General features: G+C 46.4%; 1 protein-coding gene across 1 annotated transcript in view; it reads right to left on the reverse strand.

The window, feature by feature from the left end:
• Positions 1-1499: 1499 nt before the first annotated feature.
• The window catches only part of st6galnac5a (ST6 (alpha-N-acetyl-neuraminyl-2,3-beta-galactosyl-1,3)-N-acetylgalactosaminide alpha-2,6-sialyltransferase 5a), a 31601-nt gene continuing 6629 nt past the window's right edge, over positions 1500-26471 (reverse strand). The window contains exons 3-4 of the mRNA XM_078561896.1: positions 12548-12655; positions 1500-1986 (exon numbers count right to left, since the gene is read on the reverse strand). Coding sequence (XP_078418022.1) covers positions 1752-1986; positions 12548-12655 — 343 coding nt within the window. The 3' untranslated portion in view covers positions 1500-1751. The remainder of the gene's footprint in view (positions 1987-12547; positions 12656-26471) is intronic.

A 26471-nucleotide genomic window follows, 5' to 3' on the forward strand; every position in this document is an offset into this window, starting at 1 on the left:
CCATTTGTTATTTATTACAATTTAAATATCAGAGGAAAATTTAGAATGATAACATCATTTATTATTCCCCCCACCCACCCCCCCCAACCCTCCATTAACATTTTCTCCCCCTCCTCTTCCCGAAGTCACCAGTTCCTTTTTGGATGTAGATTCCACACACATCAGCTTGCCTGATCTGGACCGTACTGTACCTCAGCTGGGAACTGTGGGGTGTAGGAAGGTGGGGAGCGACCGAATGGATTCCCTATAGCTACTCCTAACCTGAGCTCATACCTGCTTCCCTTCTCAGGGCTCTCTCCACTTATAGGTTTCTCCCAGGCCTCTCCATCCTTCCGGCCCTCTCCGCCTTTGGGCCTCTCTCCCTTTCCAGGCCTCTCCGTGCAGTATCCTGGGTTTTGCCAGCTCCCGTTACCGCTGGTCAGGCACTACGGCACTCGGAGGGCTGTGAGAAGTAGTTGAGAAGCTTACAAATAAATAATTTAAAAGGTTAGTGGTAGGTTAGCCTTTATCTGAAATATAAAGCTATTATGCCACGGCTGTTTAAGGCTCTGGTCAGATCCTACCTGAAGCACACATTCAGTTCTGTGAAGGATGCACTGGTCTTGGTGGTGGGTGCAGTGTAGGTTAACCCAGAATAACACCAGGACTGAAAATTAAGTTCTCAAAGCTTGTACAGTCTATGCTCGTATTCGCTTAGCAAATTATGGGGTAATCTTATTGAGGTTTATAATAATAATATAATAAACGGATTTGGATAGTGTAGCTAGAGAGAAATTATTTCCTCTGCAGGGTGAGTCCGGAATAAAAGGGCATAACTTTAAAATTAGAGTTAGGCTGTTCAGGTCTGATGTGAAGAAAAAAACCTCTTCACACAGGGGATAGTGGAAATCTCTCCTTCAAAAAGACGTTGAGGCTGGGGTGGTGGTGGTGGGGGAGGTGGTGCAAGGGTGGAGGTTCAATTGAAACTTTCAAAATTGAGATTGATTTTTGTTGGGTGAGGCCGTTAAGGGTTACAGAACCAAGATGAAGTTAAGATATACAGATCACCCACAATCTGGCATGGCGCAGGCTTGAGGAACGGCATGAGATCCTCGAGTTCGCAATTCTCCAAAACCTCAAAATAGTAGACGTCTGAGCTCAATTCCTCCCCATGCACTTTTATTCTTCCGCCAGTACTTCCTCACAAGGAGTCCTCGGTACACAGGGAGATTAATTAGTTGCTACAACTCCGAGCTGCCTGTGGTATTTGGTTAAAATGTCAGCAAAAGTTCAGAAGTGACGCGTTGGAACTCAATGGGATAATAAATTGTCTCCAATACAAATAATATTACAGGTCATCGATTGGGAAGGGGCCATCACAAGAGTTAAAAAAACACTGCTAAGGATTGCAGAGACGGCAGGATTAATGAAACCAGTGCCAGTAAATCAAACGCCATTTCCTCTCTCTTCCTCAAAAGAAAACGTGGATGGCCTGGATCTGGAAGGATCCCTTTGCTCCATATACTGGGATGCACGTGCTATCGGAAGGGCAGAAGCAGCCTTGATGTAATCTCCTCAGTCATTCCTCTACGTTACAACAGCGGCCACACTTCCAAAGCACTGCCCCGGTCGTGGGGTCGCGAAAGACGCTAGATAAATGCGAGGTTGTTCTTTTTTCAGCCCGCGGGATGTCGATTTCGAGGGAAAAGCAACAGCCCCTCAAGCTTGGCGGCCCTGCTGATGGGTCCCGTGTGCCACGTGCTCGGGCTCCCTCATCTCCGCCTCGCCTCGCTTTCTGTGTGATTGGAAGCCACTGACTCTGGCTCCCATTCCGGCTGGTGGAAGTGGATGCTGTATTTCCTTGCCCACCTGGCAAACACGTGCTTCTCTGTGATGAACCGATGGTGGCTCCCCTTGCGTCCGAGCTCATGCGAGATGTACATCGTGCATTCGTCGATTCCCATGGGTTCATAGTAATGATAGGGCACCGAGCGGCGGGCGGGGTCCCTAAGTAAGAAAAGAAAAGTCAGTGCACAGATATTTTTCATTCTTTCATGGGAGGTGGGTGTCATTTGATGCCCACCTTGAAATGGCCTTGAACCGAGTTGCTTGATAAGCCATTTTAGAGTCAGCCACATTGCTGTGGGTGTGGAGTCACATGTAGGCCAGACTGGGTAAGGATGAGAGATTTCCTTAACCCTAAAGGACATTATTCCTTGACTAATAAACTTGCATTCACTAATGACATTAGTGTCCTTAAATTACAGATTTTATTAATTGAATTTAAATTCTACCAGCTGCCATGGCGGGATTTGAACCCATGTCCCACAGAACATTAGTCAGGGTTTACTGGGTTACAAGTCCAGTGATATTGCCACTATGCCACTGCCCCCCTTGAATGTGTGCCAACTTCCTGCATTATGACAGCGATTACACCTCAAAAACGTTTCACTGGCTGTGAAGAGCTTTGGATCATCTCGAGGCTGTGAAAGGCTCCATAGAAATATTTCCTTCCTCAACAAAGTTGTTTGTATGTTGTTAAACAATTCTAGGATGGTCTAATTCATTAAGTCTCCCCTCCAAAAGCTGCCGACTCTAACTAGGGCTGGTTGTCCCCCAGAACCTTTATGTTCTTCATTCTTTCATGGGATGTGAGTGTCGCTGGCAAAACCAGTGTTTGTTGCTCATCCCTAATTGCCCTTGAATTGAGTGGCTTCTTCGACCATTTCAGAGGGCAATTAAGAGTCAACCACATTGCTGTGGGTCTGGAGTCACATGTAGGCCAGACCAGGTAAGGACAGCAGATTTCCTTCCCTAAAGGACAATAGTGAACCAGATGGGTTTTTGCAACAATCAATGATAGTTTCATGCTCACCATTACTGAGACTAACTTTATATTCCAGATTTACTGCTTGAATTTAATTTCCATGAGCTGCTATGGTGGGATTTGAACCCACGTCCATTAGCCTGAGTCTCTGGACGACCTTTTTTTTTCATTCACAGGATGTGGGCTTCACTGGCTAGGCCAGTATTTATTGCCCAATCCAAGTTGCCCTTGAGAAGGTGGTGGTGAGCTGCCTTTTTGAACCGCTGCAGTCCATGTGGTGTGGGTACACCCACACAGTGCTGTTAGGGAGGGAGTTCCAGGATTTTGACCTAGCGACAGTGAAGGAACGGCAATATATTTTCAAGTCAGTGTGGTGAGTGACTTGCAAGAGAACTTCCAGGTGGTGGTGTTCCCATCTATCTGCTGCCTTTGTCATTCTAGATGGTAGTGGTCGTGGGTTTGGAAGGTGCTGTCGAAGGAGCCTTGGTGAGTTCCTGCAGTGCATCTTGTAGATGGTACACACTGCTGCTACTGTGCGTTGGTGGTGGAGGGAGTGAATGTATGTGGATGTGGTGCCAATCAAGCGGGCTACTTTTTCCTGGATGGTGTCGAGCTTCTTGAGTGTTGTGGGAGCTGCACTCATCCAGGCAAGTGGGGGGTATTCCATCACACTCCTGACTTGTACCTTGTAGATGGTGGGCAGGCTTTGGGGAGTCAGGAGGTGAGTTACTTGTTGCAGGATTCCTAGTCTCTGATCTGCTCTTGTAGCTACAGTATTTATATGGCTAGTCCAGTTCAGTTTCTGGTCAATGGTAACCCTCAGGATGTTGATAGTGGGGGATTCAGTGACTAGTCCAATGACATTACCACCATCCGCTCCCCTTGCCCAAATGATTATCCATTATTGGATATATTCCACTGAAGGCTACCACAGCATCACAAACCAATGTCCACTTTCCATGATGACTCAGTGGGTAGTATTTTCACTTCTGCTTTAAAAGCTTATGCATTCAATTCCTACTCCAGAGAGTTGCAGTACAGAGGGAGTGCTGCATAGTTGGACAAGATATTAAACCGAGGGCCTATCAGGTTGCTCAGATAGATGTAAAAGATCCCTTGGTGCTATTCAAGGAAGAGCCAGGGGTTCCTGGCCAATATTTATCCCTCAACCAATATTGCAGAAACAAATTATCTGCTCATTATCACATTTCTGTGTATGGGAGCTTGCTGTGCACAAGCTGGCTGTTGTGTTTCTTACTTTCCAACAATGACCACTTCTAAGTATTTCATTGGCTATAAATTGTTTTGGGATAGTGTGAGGTTGTGAAAGACACTATATAAAGGCAGGGTTACTTTTTTCCAAGTCGGGAAATGGATACCCTCAAGAACCCTGTCTATTTATCACCCTCTTTAAACCGGGACTGCTGAAGCTATCAGTACCATCCATTTCATCATCCTGACTAAGAGACCCTCTGACCCAACTTGGTGACCCTACTGGCCTGTATGGCTGAGCTGGTCAATGCCTTTCCCACTGGAGCCTTGAGCATGCAGCTCTGAGCGATTGTTCCCTTGTCAGGCTGCCCAAGAAAGAAGAAAGTTGCATTTAAATGGTGCCTCTCATGATTGTTTGCAGGCTATCCCAAAGCCCTTTACAGCCAAAGAGAATCTTGAAGGACAGAATCTTTTGTTTTTTCATTTGTTTGTAAAAGGCAGAGTACAGACAGTTATTCAATCAGCTGCTGGCAAAACCCAAAATGAAACATCTACTGTTAGATGTGATTCCGTGATTGGGAGCACTTACTGAACAATCCTGAATGTGCTAATAACTACATTAACAATCAATTTAAGATAATCAATCAAGCTTGTAACATGGCTCATTTACCCTTTCTAGAAGCGACATACATTCATACACAGGGACTGATTCTCTGAAAGCAAAAGAAATATGTTCAAGCCTTGTGTCTTTCTTTGAAATACTGGGGAGCCTATAGTTCCCTGTTGTTTCCTCCATGGCAACACCTTGGCCAATCAGACTCGACTTGAAAAACAATTAGTGTCCTTTTCTCCTGTAGTATAAATTGTTGTAATTGTTTGAAATTTGGCATTCTTGCATTTGTCCTGATGAGTGCAAGACAAAAAGCTTCTGCAACATGTCTCTCTTTTCAGCAATATTCAAATTTGTTTTATTCATTTTACAGGATGCAAATCCTGATGGACATTAGTGGACCACATGGATTTTTATAACAATGTAATAGTTTCGTGGTTACCATAGCTGATACTATATTTTTTTTCAAAATTACAGATTTATCTAATTAACTGGATATAAATCCCCCAGTTGCAAAGTTGGAATTTGAATTCACATATGCAGATTATTAGTCCATGTCTCAGGATTACTAGCCCTGTAACAAAACCATTATGCTGTCACATCCAATCTGCTGTCTCTAGCCATTCTCTCATGTAACTCCAGTGCCACACCAATGGAGCTGTTTCTCTGAAATGCTCGATCAAGCCTCTCAGTTGTACCTGGAGCATCTAGAGATGGACAATCACACTGGCCTTGCCAGTGTTGCCCGTATTCTGAGAACAAATGAACCAACTCTTTAGTTTGGGCTTGATTCTGTAGTTTCTGGAATGTAGTTTCTCCATCCTGATCAATCTGCCTCCTGCTCCATGTCACAACTTATAGATTTATAGAATAGCTGCAGCATAGAAGGGGGCTGACAGGCTTGTGATGAACAGCTCAGCCAGCCCCACTCCCCCATCTTTCCTCATATAGCCCGGCAAATATTTTCTCTTCAGGTACTTATTCAATTCTCCTTTGAAAGCCATGTGCGTGTATCTGCCTCCACCACACCCTCAGGCAGTGCATTCCAGATCCTAACCACTCGCTGCCTGAAAAAGGTTTTTGGCAAGTCGCTGTTAGTTCTTTTGCCAACCACCATAAAGCTGTGTCCTCTGGTCCTCGACTCATTCCGACATTGGGAACAGTTTCTCTCTATCTGCTCTGTTCAGTCGGTGGTTTTGAACACCTCTATCAAATTTCCTCTCAACCCTGCCTTCTCCAGGGGGAACAACCCCAGCTTCTCCAATCTATTTGTGTAACTAAACTACCTCACCCCTGGAACCATTCTTGTAAATCACTTCCGACACCCTCTCTGAGGCCTTCCATTTCTGAGGTAAACAGGGTAAACGGTGGTGGCCAGAATTGGAACTTGAAGCTAACCCAGAAGCATGATCTACAAATAAGAAGTTTTCTCACGCATGATAAAGGTTTCTAGGAAATCTCGACATTTGCTGGTTCTCAAAAGTGGATAAGAAAGAACCTAAAGCTTCTGCAAAGACAGTTTCTAGGTGGTTATTTCAAAGCGTTCCATCGGTTGTTAACTTAGGTCCGGTGTTATTACCCCGGCCTGAGTGAGAAGCTTCTGGGATCAAACTCTGCTTCAGGACTTGATGATGTAAACTAGGCCAGCATGTCAGTGCGGTCCTGAGGGAGTGCTGCAGTGCCAGAAATGCTATCTTTTACACGAGGAGTGTATTTAATGTAAATAGGGAGAAGCAGGATGGCTGGTAAGCTGGAGGCACAGATTTAAGGTAATCGGCTAAAGAACTCAGTGGGGGAGATTGGGAGAATGTTTTATTTCCTTTTCGCGCAGCGGGAGGTTATGATCTGGAAGGTGCTGCCTGAAAGGGTGGTGGAAGTCAACTCTCAGTACTGCACTCAAAGTGTCAGCCTCGGTTTCCTTCTCAAGTCCCTGAAAGGTGGGGGAGGGGGCGGGGGGGCGGAGGGACATGAACCCACGACCTTCTGACACAAACCGAGGAGGACCCCCCGCCGAGGCATGGCTAACACAATAACACATGGTCAGCCCCATCCTCAGGATTCGCAGACACTACAACAGGATCCAAAAATATTTGACTTTTGTTTCCACGCCTTGAGTTTGGACTTGAAGAAATGCCGCTAAGTGAAGGAAGAGCAGGAGGAAGGAGCTGCAACCCCCACAGCTCCTGCCGCTCGAGACGGACTCCATGATCCAGTGATCCCAGTGAGGAATGGTGCAAACTGGCAGCTCACGCCAGGATGTTCCTGCAAATGCCGGGATCACCGAGTATCTGTTATAAGAAACAGGAGCAGGGCTAAACCATACAGCCTGCTGGGCCTGCTCTGCCATTCAATATTATCTTCTACCTCCACTCCACTTTCCCCACCCCTCCCACTCCCCATTTCCCTCAATTCCCTGAGAAACCAAAACTCTGTCTATCCCAGCCTTAAATTTATTCAACAATGGAGCATCCACAACCCTCTGGGGTAGAGAATTCCAAAGATTCACAACCTTTTGAGTGAAGAAATTTCTCCTCATCTGAGTCCTAAATAAAAGACCCCTTATCCTGAGACTGTGCCCCCCATGGTCTAGATTCCCCACCAATGTCCTCTGTGCCTACCCTGTCAAGCCCCTTCAGAATTCTGTACGTTTCAACGAGATCTTCTAAACTCCAGAGAACATAAACTCAATTTACTCGGCTTCTCATCGTAGCTCCCCATCCCAGGGACCAATCTGTTGAATCTTCGCTGTACCCCCTCCAATGCAAGTATGTCCTTCCTTAAATGTGGAGACCAAAACTGCACAAGTACACAATATGCGGCCTCACCAAAACCCTGGCAAGATTGTGGCAAGACTTCCTTATTCTTATACTCAAATCTCCTTGCAATAAAGACCAACATGTCATTTGCCTTCCTAATTACTTGCTTTTGGAACATTTCCAGATAAAGTGTTCACTCATATCAACCAGACTCCTAAGTAAAGGGATCGTCCCTATGAAACACACCTGGATAAAGGGATCACGTCTATAGAACATTCTCAGATGAAGGGATCGCCCCTATAAAACACTCCTGGACAAAGAGATTGACGCTATAGGATGTTCCCAGATAAAGGGATCAGCCCAATAGTCCAGAGTTCTGGATGAAAGGATTTCCCTCCAGAAAGAATGCTAAGAAAATGAGATCTCATCTTTAGAAAAGATCACCAGAGAAAAAGATCATCCCTATGGAGCTGCCTCATAGACAATGGGATCCTATGTAACACAATCCTAGATAAAAAGGTTAACTTTACAATAAGTACTCTGTGAGAAGCAAACAGACACTTTTATAAAGAAGGTCCGGTTCCTGTTTTTTTGGTGGGGAGGGGTGGGGTGGAGGCTGAAGTTTGAGAAACTTCCTGGCCTTTTCAAGGAATGAAGTCAATCTTCTTTGCAGCAAGAGAATGACAACTGGTGCTGAAAGGGGACTGGAATCCACAACTGAACGACTATGTCTAGGCCCCAGGCAGAGTGAGCACCAAAGGCTAAATGGCCTTTTCTCTCTCTCTCTCTCTCTCTCTCTGTTATGTCTTCATGAAATCATAACTCACTTTCTCTCCTGATGATTAAAGAAACATATATTTCCAAAACAAAAACAGAAACAGAAATACCTGGAAAAACTCAGCAGGTCTGGTAGTATTGGCGGAGAAAAGCACAGTTGACGTTTCGAGTCCTCATGACCCTTCATCAGAACTAAGTAAAAATAGGAAAGGGGTGAAATATAAGCTGGTTTAAGGGTGGCGGGGGGGGGGTGGTTGTTGGAACAAGCAGCCAGTAATAGGTGGAGATAATCAAAAGATGTCACAGACAAAAGGACAAAGAGGTGTTGAAGGTGGTGATATTATCTAAAGGAATGTGCTAATTAAGAGTAAAGCGGGTTTTAGTGAACACCTTGTCAAACACCAGGAGAGAAGTGGAAAGCAATGAAGGTGAACAAGGCAAAAGAGAGATACGAAAATCCTGACGGAGAGTAGAACAAAACTTCTTCAAGGTAGGCATTTCTTGAAGAGAAGTGGCAGTCAATTAAACACAGAGATTACTTAGTTCTGTTGAAGGGTCATGAGGACTCGAAATGTCAACTGTGCTCTCCTCCGCCGATGCTGCCAGACCTGCTGAGTTTTTCCAGTTATTTCCGTTTCTGTTTTTGTTTTGGATTTCCATCATCCGCAGTTTTTTGCTTTTATCTCTAACATATATTTCCAATTCAGTTCTAACAGTTTTAACTGCCTTCTGCATCAATATATAGCAAAAACAGTGCTGTCATAGTCCCATTGAATTAATGCATTTCTATAAACCTCTGCTTTATGATCTGCAGAAAAGAATAACATGACTAACGCTCACAGCAACATTATTCACGAAAACAATCCTGGTACAAACTTGCCCTTGGTACAAACGACTGCAAAATCCTTGCTTGCTTTGTTCTGATAAAGAGTTTAACTGTGATTTACAAAACAACTCTTCCAAGTTTCTTAATGACAGGGTGAAATCTGCAGCAGTGGGTATTAATGTGAAAGCTGTCAGACCAGTCAGACATTATAACTTGTTCTCTTGTGTTTTTTTTGACAATTAAGGATGAAAACTGCCAATTAGAGTGCATGTAAACTGGAATCTCTCTGTGTGACACCTTCCAGCATGTGAATCGAGCTCTGGAAAGCATTAATAAAATATGTTAAATATTCTGAAATGCACTGTAGATAATTTCATTTTGGATTGTCTCAGTAATGGTCCATTACGTTTTTTGTGATTAATGATAGACACCCAGAAATGTAATTTAAAAAAAAAACATACATTTAAGCATCAAGAACCTGTTTAGAATTTCCAATCTCAATTCTGTTGTCTATGTTTGACAGACCAGGTTTCAGTGGCTAGCATTCTCACTCCGAGTTTGAAGCTTTGGGGTTCAAGTCCCCACTCTGGAGAGTTCAGCACATAATGCAGATTGCTATTTCAGTGCAGCACTGAGGGAGTGCCGCACTGTGAGAGGTGCTGTTTCTCAGATGAAATGTAAAACTGAGGCCCCCCCTCCCCACCCCACACTCTCAGCTGGAAGCAAGAGATTCCGTGACGCTAATTAAAGAGCAGCGGATTTCTCTCTGGTATTCTTTAGTCAGTATTTATTCCTCAGGCAACATTACTGAAACATGTTACCTGGTCTTCAGCACATTCCCATTTGTGGGATCTTGCTGTGTGCAAATAGGCTGCCGTGTCTCCTAAATTATGACAGTCACCATGCTTCAGAAATGCTCAACTGGGTGCAAAAATGCAATTATCCCCCCCTTATTCCGTTGGATGCAACCAAAGGTGAATGACAAGACCAAACATTTCCCGACACCGAATTGGTTTAGTAGCTTGAATGGACTGCGGTGTGTGCTATCCCCCACGGTATGCTGCAGCAAGCCACCAAGGCTTCCTCGACAGCACTTTCCAAATCTACGACATCCACCCATCGAGAAGAACAAGGGCAGCAGGTGCTTCAGAATACCGTCACCTCCAAGTTCCCCTCCAAGTCACACACCACCCTGACCTGGAACTATATCACCATCCCCTGACTATCACTGGGTGAAAATCCTGGAACTCCCTCCCTAACAGCAAGGTGAGGGTTACAGAAACCACATGGACTGCAGTGGTCCAAGGCAGCGGCTCACCTCAGCCTTCTGAAGGGGAAATTAGGGGTGGGCAATAAACGCTGGCCTTGCCAGCGACTCCTAAATCCCCAGGATAAATGTTAATAGAAGCAGACCAGAAGGTCACAGGCTTGGTTCACGGTCTGTGCTGGGTTGGTTGGGTACGAGATCCACAAGTTGTCTCAGTCCCCATTCTGAGAAATCAGTTTCTGTTCAATATCTAATAACATCTGCCATAAAGTACATGCACAGGTTGAATGAAGGAAGGATCAGGCTCAGTGTGATGCTCTCCAAAGTCAGGGTTTGCACATTGAGATTGACCATGCTGTGGTAGATGTTGTATATTGTATAAATCTCAGAGCAATGCAGAGATGACACTGATTTCTAAATGCACCAGCAGGTTTATTTAGAAGAGTTTCAAAATATCTCTGCAATCACAAAATGTCTGCACTCATGCTTATCCCAGCTCAGACTTCTGGTACCTTCTGTGTTTACTTTAGCTTTGAGTCCATAACCAGGCTTAACTAATCGATAGCAGTGAGAATAGATCAGTTATCAGACTCACATTCCAGTAATAGCTGCAAATCAGGAGGTGGGAGGGAGAGTGGAACTTGGTGAAATTACAATCACTGGGGAAGTGGTACTCTGCAAACTGATGGAGTTGCGGACTGACAAGTCTCCGGGTCCAGATGGACTTCATCCTTGGGCCTTAAAAGAGGTGGCTAATGAGGCAGCAGATGCATTGGTGTTAATTTTCCAAAATTCCCTAGTACCTGGAAAGGTTCCATCAGACTGGGAAAGTAGAAAATATAACCCGTCTGTTCAAGAAGGGAGGCAGAAATCGGAACTATAAGCCAGTTAGCTTGACATCTGTCACGGGGAAGGTGTTAGAATCGAGCCTTAAAGAGGTTACAGCCAGGCACTTGGCAAAACTCAAGGTAATTGGGAAGAGTCGGCAGGGTTTTGTGAAAAGGAAATCATGTTTACCCAATTTATTGGAGTTTGAAGGAGTAACATGTGCTGTGGATAAAGGGGAGCCTGTAGACATACTGTGTGTATGGATTTCCAGAAGGCATTTGATAAGGTGCCTCATCAAAGATTATTGCAGAGAATAAAAGTTCATGGTGTAGGGGGGTAACATATTAGCATGGGTTGAAGGTGGCGAGCTGGCAGAAAACAGAGTATACATAAATGGTTCTCTGTCTGTTTGGCAGGATGTGACGTGTGGAGTCCCACAGGGTTCTGTGCCGGGGACTAAACTTTTTACAATTTAGGTGAGGGGAGCGAAGGCACGGTAGCTAAATTTGCAAATGACACAAAGATAGGTAGGAAAGTATGTTGTGAAGAAGACATAAGGAGTTGCAGACGGATATAGATAGGTTGAGTGAGTAGGCAAAAATCTGGCACTGTGGGAAAATGTGAAGTTGGCAGAAAGAATAAAAAACCAGAGTATTACTTAAATGGAGAATAACTGCAGAATTCTGAGGTGCAGAGAGATCTAGGTGTTCTAGTCCATGAGTCACAGTAAGTTAGTGCACAGGTACAACATGTAATTAAGAAGGCTAATGGAATGCTATCCTTTAGTCTGAGAGAAATTGAACATATAAGTAAGGATGTTATGCTTCAGTTATACAGGGCATTGCTGAGACCACATGTCCAATACTGTGTGCAGTTTTGATCTCATTTAAGGAAGGATGTAAATGCGTTGGAAGCAGTTCAGAGGAGATTTACTAGATTGATACCTGGAATGAGTGTGTTGTCTTATGAGGAAAGGTTGGACAGACTGGGCTTGTTTACACTGGAGTTTAGAAGAGTGAGGGGTGATTTGATTGAAGTGTACAAGATCCTGAATGGCCTTGACAAAGTGGATGTGGAAAGGATGTTTCCTCTTGTCCAGAACTAGGGGGCACTGTTTTAAAATTAGTGGTCACCCTTTTGGGACTGAGATGAGGAAAAAGTTTTTCTCTCAGGGTGTTGTGCCACTTTTGAACTCTCTGCCTCAGAAAGTGGTGGAAGCAGAGTTACTGAATATTTTTAAGGCAGAGGTAGATAAATTCTTGTGACGCAGGAGAATCGAAGGTTATTAGGGGTAGATGGGAATCTGGAAGTTGAAACACAAACAGATCGGCCATGATCTTATTGAATGGCGGAGCAGGCTCGAGGGGCCAAATGAACACAGAACAATGAAACCACTTGGGGGAAAACAGACAGGAAGTCAATGTAAGAGCCACATGTTGCGGAAGCAACAACAGTTGAAACCTACCTGCAGTGGTTAGGTGGGACCATGCCATAGACGTCAATTCTGTCGCAAAGTTCAAGGGCGATGATCATAGTGAACCAGCCAGTACTCAACCACGAATTGGAGGTTTTCCTAGAAAATAAACGTTTGGTTCTTTTGTACCACCACACTGACAAAAGCATTTATTACGAAGCAGATTAAGGGTTAGGTGAAGATAGGACACGTGTTGCAGAAAGAGCTGTACAGAGTAAGGGAAGCTGGCAGATTTGTTCTTCTGGAGAAAAAGGAGGTCAAACAGTCTTTTGGTATTACAGAGCTTGAGTATTGCTGGAAAAGAGAAATGCTGTCAAAGCTTTCCATTTTTAACTCCTCAGGATAGATGCACGAATACCAAATTTCAAAGGTAACAACAATTTATACTACATGAGAAAAGGATGCTGATAGGTTGGCAAGTCAATTCTGATTGGTCGAGGCATTGCCATGGTGCATTCCCTGGTACATTATCCATTGCAACACCTCGACCAGAGCCAACTTGCCAATCTATCAGCACCCTTCTCTCATGAGGTATAAATTGTTGCTACCTTTAAAATTTGGCATTCTTGCAGCTGTCCCGATCAGTGCAAGACGAAAAGCTTCAACAGCTCGTCAGCTCCTTTTTCACCAGTAGATCAGTTAGCATTAGCCATAGCTCAATGGGCAGCACTGTCTCCCCGAGTCAGAAGCTTGTGGGTTTAAATCCCGCTCCAAAGACTTGAACACAAAATCGAGGCCGACTCTCCAGTGCAGTACTGAGGGAGCGCTGCACTGTCAAAAGCGCTGCCTTTGGGATGAGATGTTAAACCGATGGCTCCTTCTGCCCTGTCAGTTGGATGTAAAAGATCTTCCGACACTATTCAAATCAGAGCAGGGAAGTTCTCCTGGGTGAGCTGGCCAATATTTTAAGCTGATGATCTGGACTTAATTCATTGCTGTTTGTGGGACCTTGCTATGTGCAAATTGGCGGCCATATTTGCTAAGTTGTAACAGTGACAACATTTCAAATGTACTTCATTGGCTGTAAAGTGCCTTGGAATGTCCCAAGGTTATGAACGCTGCTAAATAAATGAAAATCTTCTACACATTTGCTTAAAACACCTACATAATAGCAGCCGACTGCACCACAAAAGCCACACTGGTGCGTGAAGCATATTGGAAAATCCCGAGGATGTGAAAGACGTGACATAAATGCAAGATTTCTCTTACTCATTGTTAGTGTTATCTGCTGTTGCCACTCAATGCCCTCATCTAAAAACCTGTCTACGGTTTTCTAATTAGCCCATTCAAAGCAAAGAAAAAAAAAAGAATTTTAAACAAAACATTGTTCATTCACCAATATCTCAAAATAGAACTCTTGCCTCTAAGTCACAAGGTCACAGGGCAGAATCGTCCCAGATTTGCACTAAGTGCAGTAACATGTGGGGAAAAAGATGTTTCACTCGCCAGCCGCAATGGCAGGTTTTCGCACCCTATTGTCCCATTCCCAACACGTCGCGCCTCGTTAGTAATGCATTCCCGGGAAATACGCCGGGTCACTGGCTGGGCAGCCTCTGAGTCACCTGCCCCACTGTCGCTTCAGGCCTTCAGTAACCCAGAGCGAGGACTCACTAAGGGTTCGGAAGCTGCTGGAAAGTCATGGCTGCCAAAGGGAGGAAACGTGCTGCTCCCAAGTTTAGCAACACCTCCCTCGGGCGCCTTCTGGATGCCGGGAAGCCCTCTACCCAACTCCGGGCAAAGACCAACAAACAAGGGAGGCGGTGACAGTGGTGGTCAGCACCAATGCCCTGCAAAAGAGGACAGCCACCCAGCGCCGAGAGAGGATGAATGATCTCTTACATTCTGCCAGGGTAAGTTCACTCTCAACTCACACACTCACAAACCCATCACACATTCACAGGGATCTCACTCACTGCCAGTTCATGGGACATCACCATTCACTCTCTCACCCACACCTTCATCCGCCTGTGGATCGTGTCCTCATCCTGTCCATGGCACCACTCACCACCCACACATGCCAGGCATCCTTCTCATCTGGCCTGGCAGGCGTCCTGCTTACACTCTCTCCATCTGTATTCAGGCAGGACAAGCTGGCACACAACAAAAGGGAGAGGTCACAGACTGGTGGAGGAATGCCTGACATCAAGGTCCTCATAGACTTTGAAAATAGAGTCATCCAGCTGGCCAGCGATGACCTGGACCATTCCTGCGGTGACGGTGAGGTCAGCGGTGCTCAACCAAGTGAGGACCTAGCAGTGCAACATCCATCAGACAACCAACCATGCAGTGAGTCAGTTCCTCTGTTCCACAGTTCCTTGCCATGAACCAATTATCTCTCCTTCCTTTCTCAGGCACATCTGGGAAGCAGCCGAGGGGTCCATGAGCCAGGCCCTCGACTCAAGCCCGGGAAACACCTCGGAAGAAGAATCTGATGACACCTTCATTGAAGACCCGTCACAGTGCTCACCCACACCCTCCACCTGCACAGAGACACACACCTCGGTGGGAACTAATTCGAGAGTAGCCTCGGGGTCACAATCTGGTGAGCACATCGCACTGTCTGATCCACAACAGGTGGTGGCAGGGACTTCCCAAGTCCCGGGCACTCGGAGGGCTGCTGGAGGCCAGAAATCTGCTGAGTCCGAGTCAGATGATGAGCCTCTGGACTCGGTCATGTCTCAGTTGCTGGAGCTGCAAAGGCAAGCTCGGGAACATCAGGAAGGGATATCCACTGCACTCCTCAGATTGCAAGGCACGATGCAGGAGTCCGTCCGCATTCAGGCTGAGGTGATAGCGTCGGCATGCCAATGCACCAAGGTCAACACTGGTAGGATGGTGGCCGTCATGGATACCTAGGTCCAGGACATCGCTCCTGCACTGCTGCACGGGCTGAACTCCATCGCTGACACCATAGTTGACCTCCAACAGTGTGTACGCGAGAGGGTAGCAGAAGGGCTACTCCTTCCGCTCACAGAGTCAGCCAGGGGCCCTCGGGGACCCATAGGGAGGAGGATCAGCAGATTCACATTCTGGGTCCATCCACCCAGGTGACTCTGGAAGTGTCCGGCCCATCCGAATCCCCTCTTCCTGTGACCCCGGCAGCTCCAGCTCCGCAGGCCGAGGAGGGGGCCACTGCCACACAGCAGGACCCTGAAAGCCACCTGTCAAGGTCATCACAGGCAGGGCATAGCAGTCAGCAGGCTGCCTACACCTCTGCTGTGGGTGGCTGGGGAGCAGCATGATGTAGCAGCAGGGTTAGGAGGGTTAAGAAGATGTAGTTGCACAGCCTGGGCATGGGTGTTAGTCACTTGTACTTAACATCCACTATTGTAAATAAACTCCCAAGAATGTCTCCTTGCCTATGGCTCCTTGTTATGATGAGCCATGTTCATGTCACTCAGGTGTGAAACCTTGGTTCCTGCACAGGATAAAGGCAGGTGTCTCAGTCCAGGGCCTCTTCCCTGTGCAGTGTGTGACCTTCAGACCAAAGTGATGATCCAGCTTCACACTCACTGGACACATTACTGATGCCTGCATCTCGATGGTTTGTCGTTGCTGCCAGAATGTCGTGTGCAGGCGTCACAGAGTTTCCATCATTCTCTCTGTCTGCTCTCAGCATCTTTGAGGTGGGACTGGCCTCCATCCCTTCAGAATCTGTGACCGGTGACACTGTGCTCCTGAAGGGCTCAGGCACTGAAGGCTGGCACAGGATCAGGTGTATTTAAAGTTTCATGGCTGCGTTTCTATGATATGACTCTGATCACAGAGCGCAAGCGAGCTGCCCTCAGCCAGACAGGAGTCAGGCATTCTCAGAGGCAATGTCAAGATTTATTGAGTGTCCGCATCTCGTCATCATCATCCTCCTGGAATCTAGCGACTATTAGTGTCTCCACTACGTCTCCATGACATGAGCCTGAGCACTGAGGGTATGTGCGCTGCCATCAACCACACAGGAGTCAAACATTCACAGAAACAAGGTGAGGATGTCAGGACTGTCCTCACTGCATCTCATCATCATCCTCCACAAATCTTGTGGCTACGAGGTCCTCTCGAGCACGCCTGCCTCGTCTGGCCAGTGTGATTGCCTCATCGCCTGCATCCTCGCCTCTGAGGACCTCACTATCGTCATCCCCTACGATGTCCGCTTCAGCCAGGTCCTCCCCCTGTTGCAGCGCCAGGTTGTGGAGTATACAGCAAGTGATGATGATGTGCAACACCCTCTGGGGACTGTGCTCCACTATTGAGGCACAGGAACCTTATTTTCAAAGTGCCTATTGTTTGCTGCACCAAAGTCCAGGTTGCTGCATGAGCTGCCGAATGGGTATCATCAGCCACGTCCTCTGCGGGTAGCCCTTGTCCCCAAGGAGCCAACCCTGTCGTGGATGCTCCCTGGGAATCGCGCGCAGACCTGCAGGGTGTTTGTGGTGGTCGCCCACTAGCTGAACATTCAGCGAGTGGAAGCCCTTGTGATTGACATTGTTGACTGCTTGTTGCCATGGGGATCTAAGTGCCACATGAGTGCAGTCGATGGCACCCTGCACCTGTGGAAAACCAGAGGGCTGCACAAATCCCAGTGCTCCTGTTTCCTGGCTTTCCTGATCCCGGGTGAAATGCACAAAGTTCTGTTCCTTTCGTGAACTTGGTGTCCATGGCCTCCTGGGTATGCTTGTGGGTGGAGGCTAGTCACCTGTGGAGCCCTGGAAAGAGCCACTGGAGTAAAAATTGAGCACCGCAGTCACTTTCACGGCTACTGGCAGTGGATGCCCTCCATGTCCCCGTGGTGCCAAGTCCTGCAGCACATGTGACTGACCAGTTCCCTAGACATGTGCAGTCTTCGGCGACACTGGTTCTCAGTCATCTGCAGGAATGACAGGCGCCGTCTATAGACCCTTCGTCTAGCGAGGCGCCTGCGAACAATGCCTCACTGTGGATCTTCAGCTGTGTGTACAGCAGGCCCTGCCACCCTTCATCTTGAGGGAGGTGCTCCTCCCTTTGCCAAGCCGGGCGCCTCCGCCGCTCTCTTCTTCTTCTCCGCTCCCTGTAAGCCATGAGGCAGACCACTAAATCACCAGGCTCCATGATCCCGATGTTCTCTCTTTCAGGATCAAAAAGAGAGATGCGTGGGTTAGCATATGTATCATAAGAACCTCTCTTGGTTAAGTCTGAAGGCCCTTTCACGCAAGCTGGAGAGTGCTGGCCACCACTTGGATGGCCAGTGTATAGTGCACTTCATGACTGTCTGAAACCCCACCCACCTCTGCCCCACTCCACTTGACCGATTGGCAGCAGCTTTGCCCATTGGACTGCAGGCTGTGCTCTCAGCTCAGGCACAGGCATTCTCCTAACCCACACTGCAAGGCTGCACTGTTAGCTTGAACCATGAGGGGTACTGGTCCAAACCTTAACTGAAGCCTTGCAAGCGGCTGTGAGCGCCTCCACCAGTGACTGCGCCATGGCCGCCTTTCGCAAGGCGACTGTACAACTTGCCCAGTCGGCCAATTGCTTTGCTGCCCCCCTAAAACACACATTGTCACCCTTCGGATGCAGACTGCAAATTAAAGTTCTGCAGCATTTGGTGGCACTTCCATGTTTTTGTGTTGCTTGAGTGGGCAGAAAGGTTTCAGAGGCCCGACTCCAAGCCTGTCAATGGAGCTGCAGCTGAATGGTCTCAGCTGTGGAAGAATGCTCACTTTTGACAAGCTTTTCCAAGTGTGTGGCTGCTTCCCTCACACACCCCTCCTCCCTCCTGGCATGTAATTCATGACTTCCTTCAGTCTGTGCTGCCTTGGCCCCCATCTCCTCCTGGTTTGACCCGCACTGGAGAACTTGCCCAGGCACCACACCTGATATTGCTCCCCCCCCACTCCACCCCCTCACCCGCCACGATGCCCGACATCACCGTGTTGGAAAATTGCGGCCATTGCTTTGAGTCCCACTAGAGGGACTTGAGCCCACCACCTAGGCTGACACTCCAGTGCAGTACTGAGGGAGTGCTACATGGTCAGAGGTGTGGTCATTTGGATGTGAAGTTAAACTTGGCTCTGTGTGCCCTCTCAGGTGAATGTATAGATCCCTCCAGACAGTGCAACATTTTCCCGGTGTCCTACCAGTATATATCCTTTAACCGGCAACTAAACACTAAATAATCAAGGGGCAAAAGGTGGGGCACGGAGATAAACACAATAACCGAGAAACAGTACTAGGGAAACTAATGGGGCTAAAGGCCGATAAGCCCCCTGGACCTGATGGGTTGCATCCTAGGATATTAAAGGAAGTAGCTACAGAGGTAGTGAATGCACCGGTAGTAATCTTCCAAGATTCCTTAGATTCTGGAAAAGTTCCAGAGGATTGGAAAACAGCCAACTTTTGTCTCCCTCTCTTATTCAGAAAGGGAGGGAGACAAAAAACAGGTAACAATGGGCCAATTAACTTAACATCCGTCACTGGGAAAATGTTAGAGTCTATTATAAAGGATGTAATAGCAAAGTATTTAGAAATACATAATATAATCAAGCAGAGTCAGCATGGCTTATGAAGGGGAAGTCATGCCTGACAAATTTATTAGAATTCTCTCAGGAGGTAACAAGCAGGATAGATAAAGGGGAACCAGTAGATGTACTTTATTTGGGTTTCCAAAAGGCGTTTGATAAGGTACCGCACATAAGGCTACTTAATAAGATAAGAGCCCATGGTGTTGGGGGTAGTATGTTAGCATGGATAGAGGATTGGCTAACTAATAGAAGACAGAGAGTTGGGATACAGGGAACATTTTCAGGATGGCAACCTGTAACTAATGGAGTCCCACAGGAATCAGTGCTGGGGCCACAATTATTTACAATATATGTTAATGACTTGGATGAGGAGAGTGAATGTACTATCACCAAGTTTGCAGATGACACAAAAATAGGTGGACAGGCAAGTGATGAGGATGACTCAAAGAGTCTACAGAGGGATATAGATAGGTTAAATGAGTGTGCAAAAATTGGCCGATGGAATATAATGTGGGAAAATGTGAGGTCATGCACTTTGGCAGGAAGAATAGAGGAGCTGATTATTGTTTAAATGGAGAAAGACTGCAGAAAGCTGCAGCACAGAGGGATTTGGGGGTCCTCAAACATGAATCACAAAAAGCTAGCACACAAGTTCAGCAGGTAATAAGGAAGGCAAATGGAATGTTGGCCTTTATTTCAAAGGGTGAAAATAAAAATAGGGAAGTCTTGCTAAAAGTATACAAGGGCCTAGTTAGACCACACCTAGAATACTGTGAACAATTTTGGTCCCCTTATCTAAGGAAATATATACTGGCATTGGAGGCAGTCCAGAGAAGGTTCACTAGGTTGATCCCAGGTATGGAGAGATTTCCTTATGGGGAGAGGTTGAGTAGGTTGGGCCTGTACTCATTGGAGTTTAGAAGAATAAGAGGCGACCTTATTGAAACATATAAGATTCTTAGGGGGCTTGACAGGATAGATACTGAGAGGTTGTTTCCCCTTGTGGGAGAGTCTAGGACCAGAGGGCATAATCCCAGAGTAAGGGGTCACCCATTTAAGACAGAGATGAGGAGGAATTTCTTCTCTCAGAGGGTAGTCAATCTGTGGAATTCTTTACCGCAGAGGGTTGTAGAGGTTGGGTCGTTAAGTATATTCAAAGCTGGGATAGACAGATTTTTAATCAGTAAGGGAATCAAGGGTTTTGGGGAAAAGGCAGGAAAGTGGAGTTGAGGATTATCAGATCAGCCATGGTCTCATTGAATGGCAGAGCAGACTCAATAGGCTGAATGGCCTACTTCTGCTCCCATGTCTTATGGTCTTAAAACAGATTTCACTGTTGTTTGTGGATGTTTGCTGTATGCAAATTGGCTGCTTCGGTTCCTACAACACTTCAAAAGTGCTTCATTGGTTGTAAAGCGCTTTGGGATCCCTGAGGTGGTCCTCAGCTGTATAAAAGCATGGCATAAATAGAAGTCTTTTCTTTTTACTTGCTAGGTTTTCTCTCTCTGTTTTATATTCCTTAATTAAATTCCTTCATGCTGCCAGCCATTAGCGTATAGGTTATTTTTACTCATTGCGTGTTAGACATTTTAATACAAATGCGGGTAGATTTTCAGGTGTTCAAGATGATTAAAGATTTGATACGGTCGCTAGGGAGAAACTATCTCCTCTGGTGGGTCGGTGGTGGGGTGTGGGGGGGTGGGGGGGGGGGGGGGAGAGCAGCGGCGGGGTGGGTTCCAGTGTGGAGTCCAGAGAAAGGGGACAAAACCTTAAAGTTTGAACTAGGCCCTGCATTCAGGGGTGATGTCAGGGGACACTGCTTCACACAAAGGGTGCTGGAAATTTGAAACATTCTCACCCAAAAAGCTGTTGGGGTTGGGAATCGATTTGGAATGTCAAAACTGAGGTGGATATATTTTTGATGGCAGGATTATCAAGGGTTATAGAATCAAGTGGCTAAATGAAGCTAGAAAACAGATCAGCCATGAACCAACTGGATTGGAGAACAGGCCCCAGAGGCTGATTAGCTAAGCCCTGTTCCTGTGTTTCAATCCAAAAATCGCCAAAATTCCCCCTCTCCTTCTCACCTGAGGCTTTTGACTATCGCCTGGGATGTAACTGGACCCCTGATTCCCACTGCAGAAGTCCTCACTGAAGTGGCCGCCATATTCAGGCATGATCACTGAGAACTGAGTGTCAATGGCCAACGGGGAGGAGGGAAAGGAGACAATAACCGGGGCCAGTCCCTCTTTGTCTAATCTCCACACGCGCACGTTTCCCACAGGGGTCTCTGGAAAACGCTCAGGAACATAGGAGGGCTGTCCCCTCTCCTTAACCCAATCCTTAAACATCACTAAAAGCAGGAGCCCAACAAGTGAACCGAATCATAAATTAGACCCTAGACGAATAGCTGAGGAAATGAAGATCTAATGTTGGCATTCTTTCTGCAGCTGAGAACATTTGTTGCTATAAACTCTGGTGAGCATCATCACTTCCTACTCAAAACACTTTTCCTGAAGTACAGTAAAGATTTCTCTGTTGTCATGGGAACTCGGCAACCGGACCAATCTGCTACAACAGAGCAAGGACTGCGGGCGATAACCTTCACCCAATCTTTGTTTAAGACTATGACGCATGTGGCCTTTGAAACTGGCTTCTGACTCATAGTTCCCAAGTCTTATTCCCTAATTATTGCTACACCCTCTGCATTATTCTCTTCCTTTTTTACTGCCCCAGATGTAATTTAAGTGTCTGCTGAGGCTCAGCTGGTAGTACTCTAGCCTGATTCAGAAGGTTGTGGGCTCAACTCTTACTCCAGGACTTGAGCACAAAAAAATCGAGGCTGGCAATCCCATGCAATACTAAGGGGGCTTTGTTCTGTCGGAAGAGCAGCTGTTCCCCTTAGTTGAAGGGTCAGTCACGAGGGGACATAAATTCAAGGTGAGGGGCAGGAGGTTTAGGGGGGGCGATGTGAGGAAAATCTTTTTTACCCAGAGGGTGGTGACGGTCTGGAATGCACTGCCTGGGAGGGTGGTGGAGACGGGTTGCCTCACATCCTTTAAAAAGTACCTGGATGAGCACTTGGCACATCATAACATTCAAGGCTATGGGCCAAGTGCTGGTAAATGGGATTAGGTAGGTAGGTAGGTCAGGTGTTTCTCACGTGTCGGTGCAGACTCGATGGGCCAAAGGGCCTCTTCTGCGCTGTGTGATTCTGTGATTCTGTGAAGTATCATCTTTTGGTTGGGCTGTTAAAAGAAGGCCCTCTCAGGGGGACATAAAAGATCCCATGGCACTATTTTGAAGAAGAGCAGAGGATTTATCCCTGGCATTTAATCTAACAGATTATCTGATTATCATTTCATTGCCACAAAAGCAAAATGCTGACTGAGCATGCAGGAACTCTGAAATAACAACAGAAAATGCGGGGAATAGTCAGCAGGTCCGGCAGCAACTGTGGGGGAGAGAAACAGGGTTAACGTTTCAGGTCAATTTCCTTTCATCGGAACTGCGAAAAGTTAGAAATGTGAAATGTAAAGGGCTCTAAGTAGGTCAAATGGGGGAGGGTGGAAAAAGGACAAAAAGGAAGGTCTGTGATGGGGGCGGAAGATGGGGCAGAGCCAAAGGAAGTGATAATGAGATGAGTAAGGAAACAAAAGCTGTGACCTGAGTAGGTGTGAATGGCAGAATAATGAACATCCAAAAGCAAAAACAAGAGAAAAGCAAACTTAAGATCAAAACCTACTCAGAAAAGTAAACAAAATGGGGGCAGACAATACCGTCTGAAACTGGCAAACTCAATGTTGAGCCCTGAAGGCAGTACAGTGTGTAAGTTGAATTGAGGTGCTATTCCTCGAGCTTGTGTTGAACTTCACTGGAACACTTGCAGCAGGCCAAGGACAGAGAGATCAGCATGAGAGCATGGTACAGAATTAAAATGGCACTGGAAGCTCAGGGTCACACTTGCAGACTGAGTGGAGTTGTTCCCCAAAGCGGTCATCCAACCTGCGTTTGGCCTCACCAACAGTAGACCCGTATTGTGAGCAACAAATACAATACGCTAAATCAACAGAAGTAAACATAAATCATTATTTCACCTGGAAGGAGTGTTTGCGGCCCCGGATGGTGAGGAGAAGGGATGTAAAAGGGCTGGTGTTGCATCTCCTGCGCTTGCATGGGAATGCGCTGTGGGAAGGGGACAGGGTGTTGAGGGTGATTGAGGAGTGGTCCAGGGTGCCGCGGAGGGAACGCTGAAAGGGGAGGGGAGGGGAGAGGAGGGGATGATGTGTTTGGTGGTGACATCGTGCTGGGGGTGGCAGGAATGGTGGAGGATGAGTCACTGAATACAGAGGCTGGAGGGTGGAAGGTGAGGACAAGGGGAACGTTATCATGATTTGCGATGGAGGGTAAGGGGTGAGAGCAGAGGTCTGGGAAATGGTTACAGTCAGGGGTGCAGCCAACCCCGGGGGAGGGGGGAGTGGGGGAGGTGGGGGAGTGGAATCCTCGGTTGAAGAAGAAGGAAGTGGTGGTGAGGAAAGTTGCAAGGGAGCTGGAAAAACTGGGAGAATGGAAAATTCAATGCAAGCTCAAGGAACAGTAACTCATCTTTCAATACAGACTCAACATGAATTCAACAATATCAGATCATAAACCACTGCCTCCATTTTGTTTCCTTTCCTTTGCAGGTTTCGGTCTTAGTCTTGTTTTCTCGCTTGTGTTTTCGGACGGCAACTGTTCATTTTTCCGCCATTTACACTTCCTCCGGACACATCTTTTGTTTCTTGACTGATCCAATTACTACTTCCTTTGGCTCTGCTTCACAAACTCTTTGGTCATTTAATGTCTCTTGTCTTCCATCCTATCATAGACCTTCCCTTTTGTTCTCTTTTCACTCCCCCATTTGACCTAGAACATAGAAAATAGGAGCAGGAGTAGGCCGTTCAGCCCCTCGAGCCTATTCCACCATCCAATATGATCATGGCTGATCCTCTATCTCAACATCGTACACCTGCTCTCCCCATACCCCTTGACGCTGTTAGTGTTTAGAAGTCTAACTATTTCCGTCTTAAATATATTCGGTGACTTGGCCTCCATAGCCTCTATGGTAGAGAATTCCACAGGTTCACCACCCTTTGAGTGAAGAAATTTCTCCTTATCTCAGTCCTAAATGGTCTACCCGTATTTTGAGACCGTGGCCCCTTGTTCTAGGCACCCCTTCACCCACCCCCCATCCCCCATCCAGCCAGGGGAAACATCAACCCAGCATCCAGTTTGTCCAGCCCTGTCAGAATTTTATATGTTTCATTGAGATCCCCTCTCATTCTTCTAAACTCGAGGATACAGGCCTCGTCGGCCCAATCTCTCCTCATACGACAATCCTGCCACCAAGGCCCTGTACAGCTGCAATAAGACATCCTCACTCCTGTACTCAAATCCTCTTGCAATGAAGGCCAACACACCATTTGCCTTCCTAACCACTTGCTGCACCTGCATGCTTGCTTTCAGTGATTGGTGTACAAGGACACTCAGGTCCCTTTGTACATCAACATTTCCCAATCTATCACCATTTTAATAATACTCTGCCATTCTGTTTTTCCTACCAAAATGGATAACTTCACACTTATCCATGTTATACTGCATCTGCCACGTATTTGCCCACTCACTCAACCTGTCTAAATCGCCTTGAAGACTCTAGTTTTGTGTCATATGCAGACTTGGAAATATTACATTTGGTTCCCTCATCCAAATTATTGGTATATATTGTGAATAGCTGGGGCCCAAGCACTGATCCCTGTGGCACCCCACTAGTTACCGCCTCTGAAAAAGACCCATCTATTCCTACTCTCTGTTTCCTGTCTGCTAACCAATTTTCAATCCATGCAATTATGTTATCCTCAATTCCATGTGCTTTAATTTTTCCCACTAACCTCTTTTGTGGGATTTTATCCAAAGCTTTATGAAAATCCACATCCACTAACTTTCCCTTATCTATTCTACTAGTTACATCCTCAAAAAACTCCAGTCGGTTTATCAAACATGATTTCCCTTTCATAAATCCATCTTGACTTTGTCTAAACCCATTAATATTTTTTAAGTGTCCTGTTATCACATCCTTTATAATACTCTAGCATTTTCTCTACTACTGATGTTAGGCTAACTGGTCTATAATTCCCTGCTTTCTCCCTCATTCCTTTTTTAAATAGTGGGGTTACACTTGCCACCCTCCAATCTACTGAGACTGTTCCAGAATCTATAGAATTTTGGAAGATGACAACCAATGCATCCTCTATTTCCTTTGGTATCCTGGGATGTAGATTATCAGGCCCTGGGGATTTATCGGCTATCAGTCTCATTAATTTCTCCAGCACTGTTCTTTTAGTAATACTAATTTCCTTCAATTCCTCATTCTCACTAGATCCTCGATTCCCTACCATTTCTGGGAAGTTATTTGTGTCTTCTTCCATGAAGACAGAACTAAAGTAGTTATTTAATTACTCTGCCATTTCCTTGTTCTCCATTATAAATTCTCCTGTTGCAGACTGTAAGGGACCTACATTTGTCTTCACTAATCTTTTTCTTTTCACATACTAATAGAAACTTTTACAGTCTGCTTTTATGTTCCTTGCAGGTTTACTCTCATACTCTATTTTTCCCCTCTTAATCAAACTCTTGGTCCCCCCTTGCTGAATTCTAGACTGCTCCCAACCCTCAGGCTTGCTACTTTTTCTAGCACCCGCGTCATTTCAATTTTCAGGTTGGCGGGGGCGCTGCCGAATCAGCTGTGCACCCACCGACCTGTCAACAGCCAACTGAGGCCATTTAAAAACTAATTGGAGTAGTTAAAGGACCTGCCCATCCAACCTTAAGGTTGGCTGGGAGCCCTGGCGGGCTTCAGAAAAAGCATGAAACCTCATCCACGGGTGGGATGAGGTTTCATGTAGGTTTTTAAAAATTGAATAAAAGTTCAATTAAAAGTGATGGACATGTCCCAACTCATGTGGCAGTGTCACATGAGGGGACATGTCAGGGGAATTTTATTTTTGTACATTTCATATTTTTGAATTTGGCGCCGATCTCCCTGAGGCAGCACTTAGCCTCAGGGAGATGAGTGCGCTCTAAAGAGACCGCACTCTCGGCTTAGGGAATCCCCCCCACCAACCCGCACAGGGAGTGCATAGCGCTTCCTGGCGGATGTCACGCTGGGCGGGCTTTAATTGGCCCGCCCACGTAAAATGGTGGCGCGCCCCCGACCCCACACGCGCCTGCTCCTGAACATCCCCCTCAGTCGGGGGGAATTCTTCCCTTAATTTCTTTTGTTAGCCATAGTTGGGCTGATTTTCCTGTTGTGTTTTTGCACTAGAAAGAAATGTATCACTGTTGCAATGCCTGCATTAGTTCCTTAAATATTAACCATTGCTTATCTA

The sequence above is a fragment of the Cetorhinus maximus genome, chromosome 17 (assembly GCF_964194155.1).
Source record: "Cetorhinus maximus chromosome 17, sCetMax3.hap1.1, whole genome shotgun sequence".
Lineage (NCBI taxonomy): Eukaryota > Metazoa > Chordata > Chondrichthyes > Lamniformes > Cetorhinidae > Cetorhinus > Cetorhinus maximus.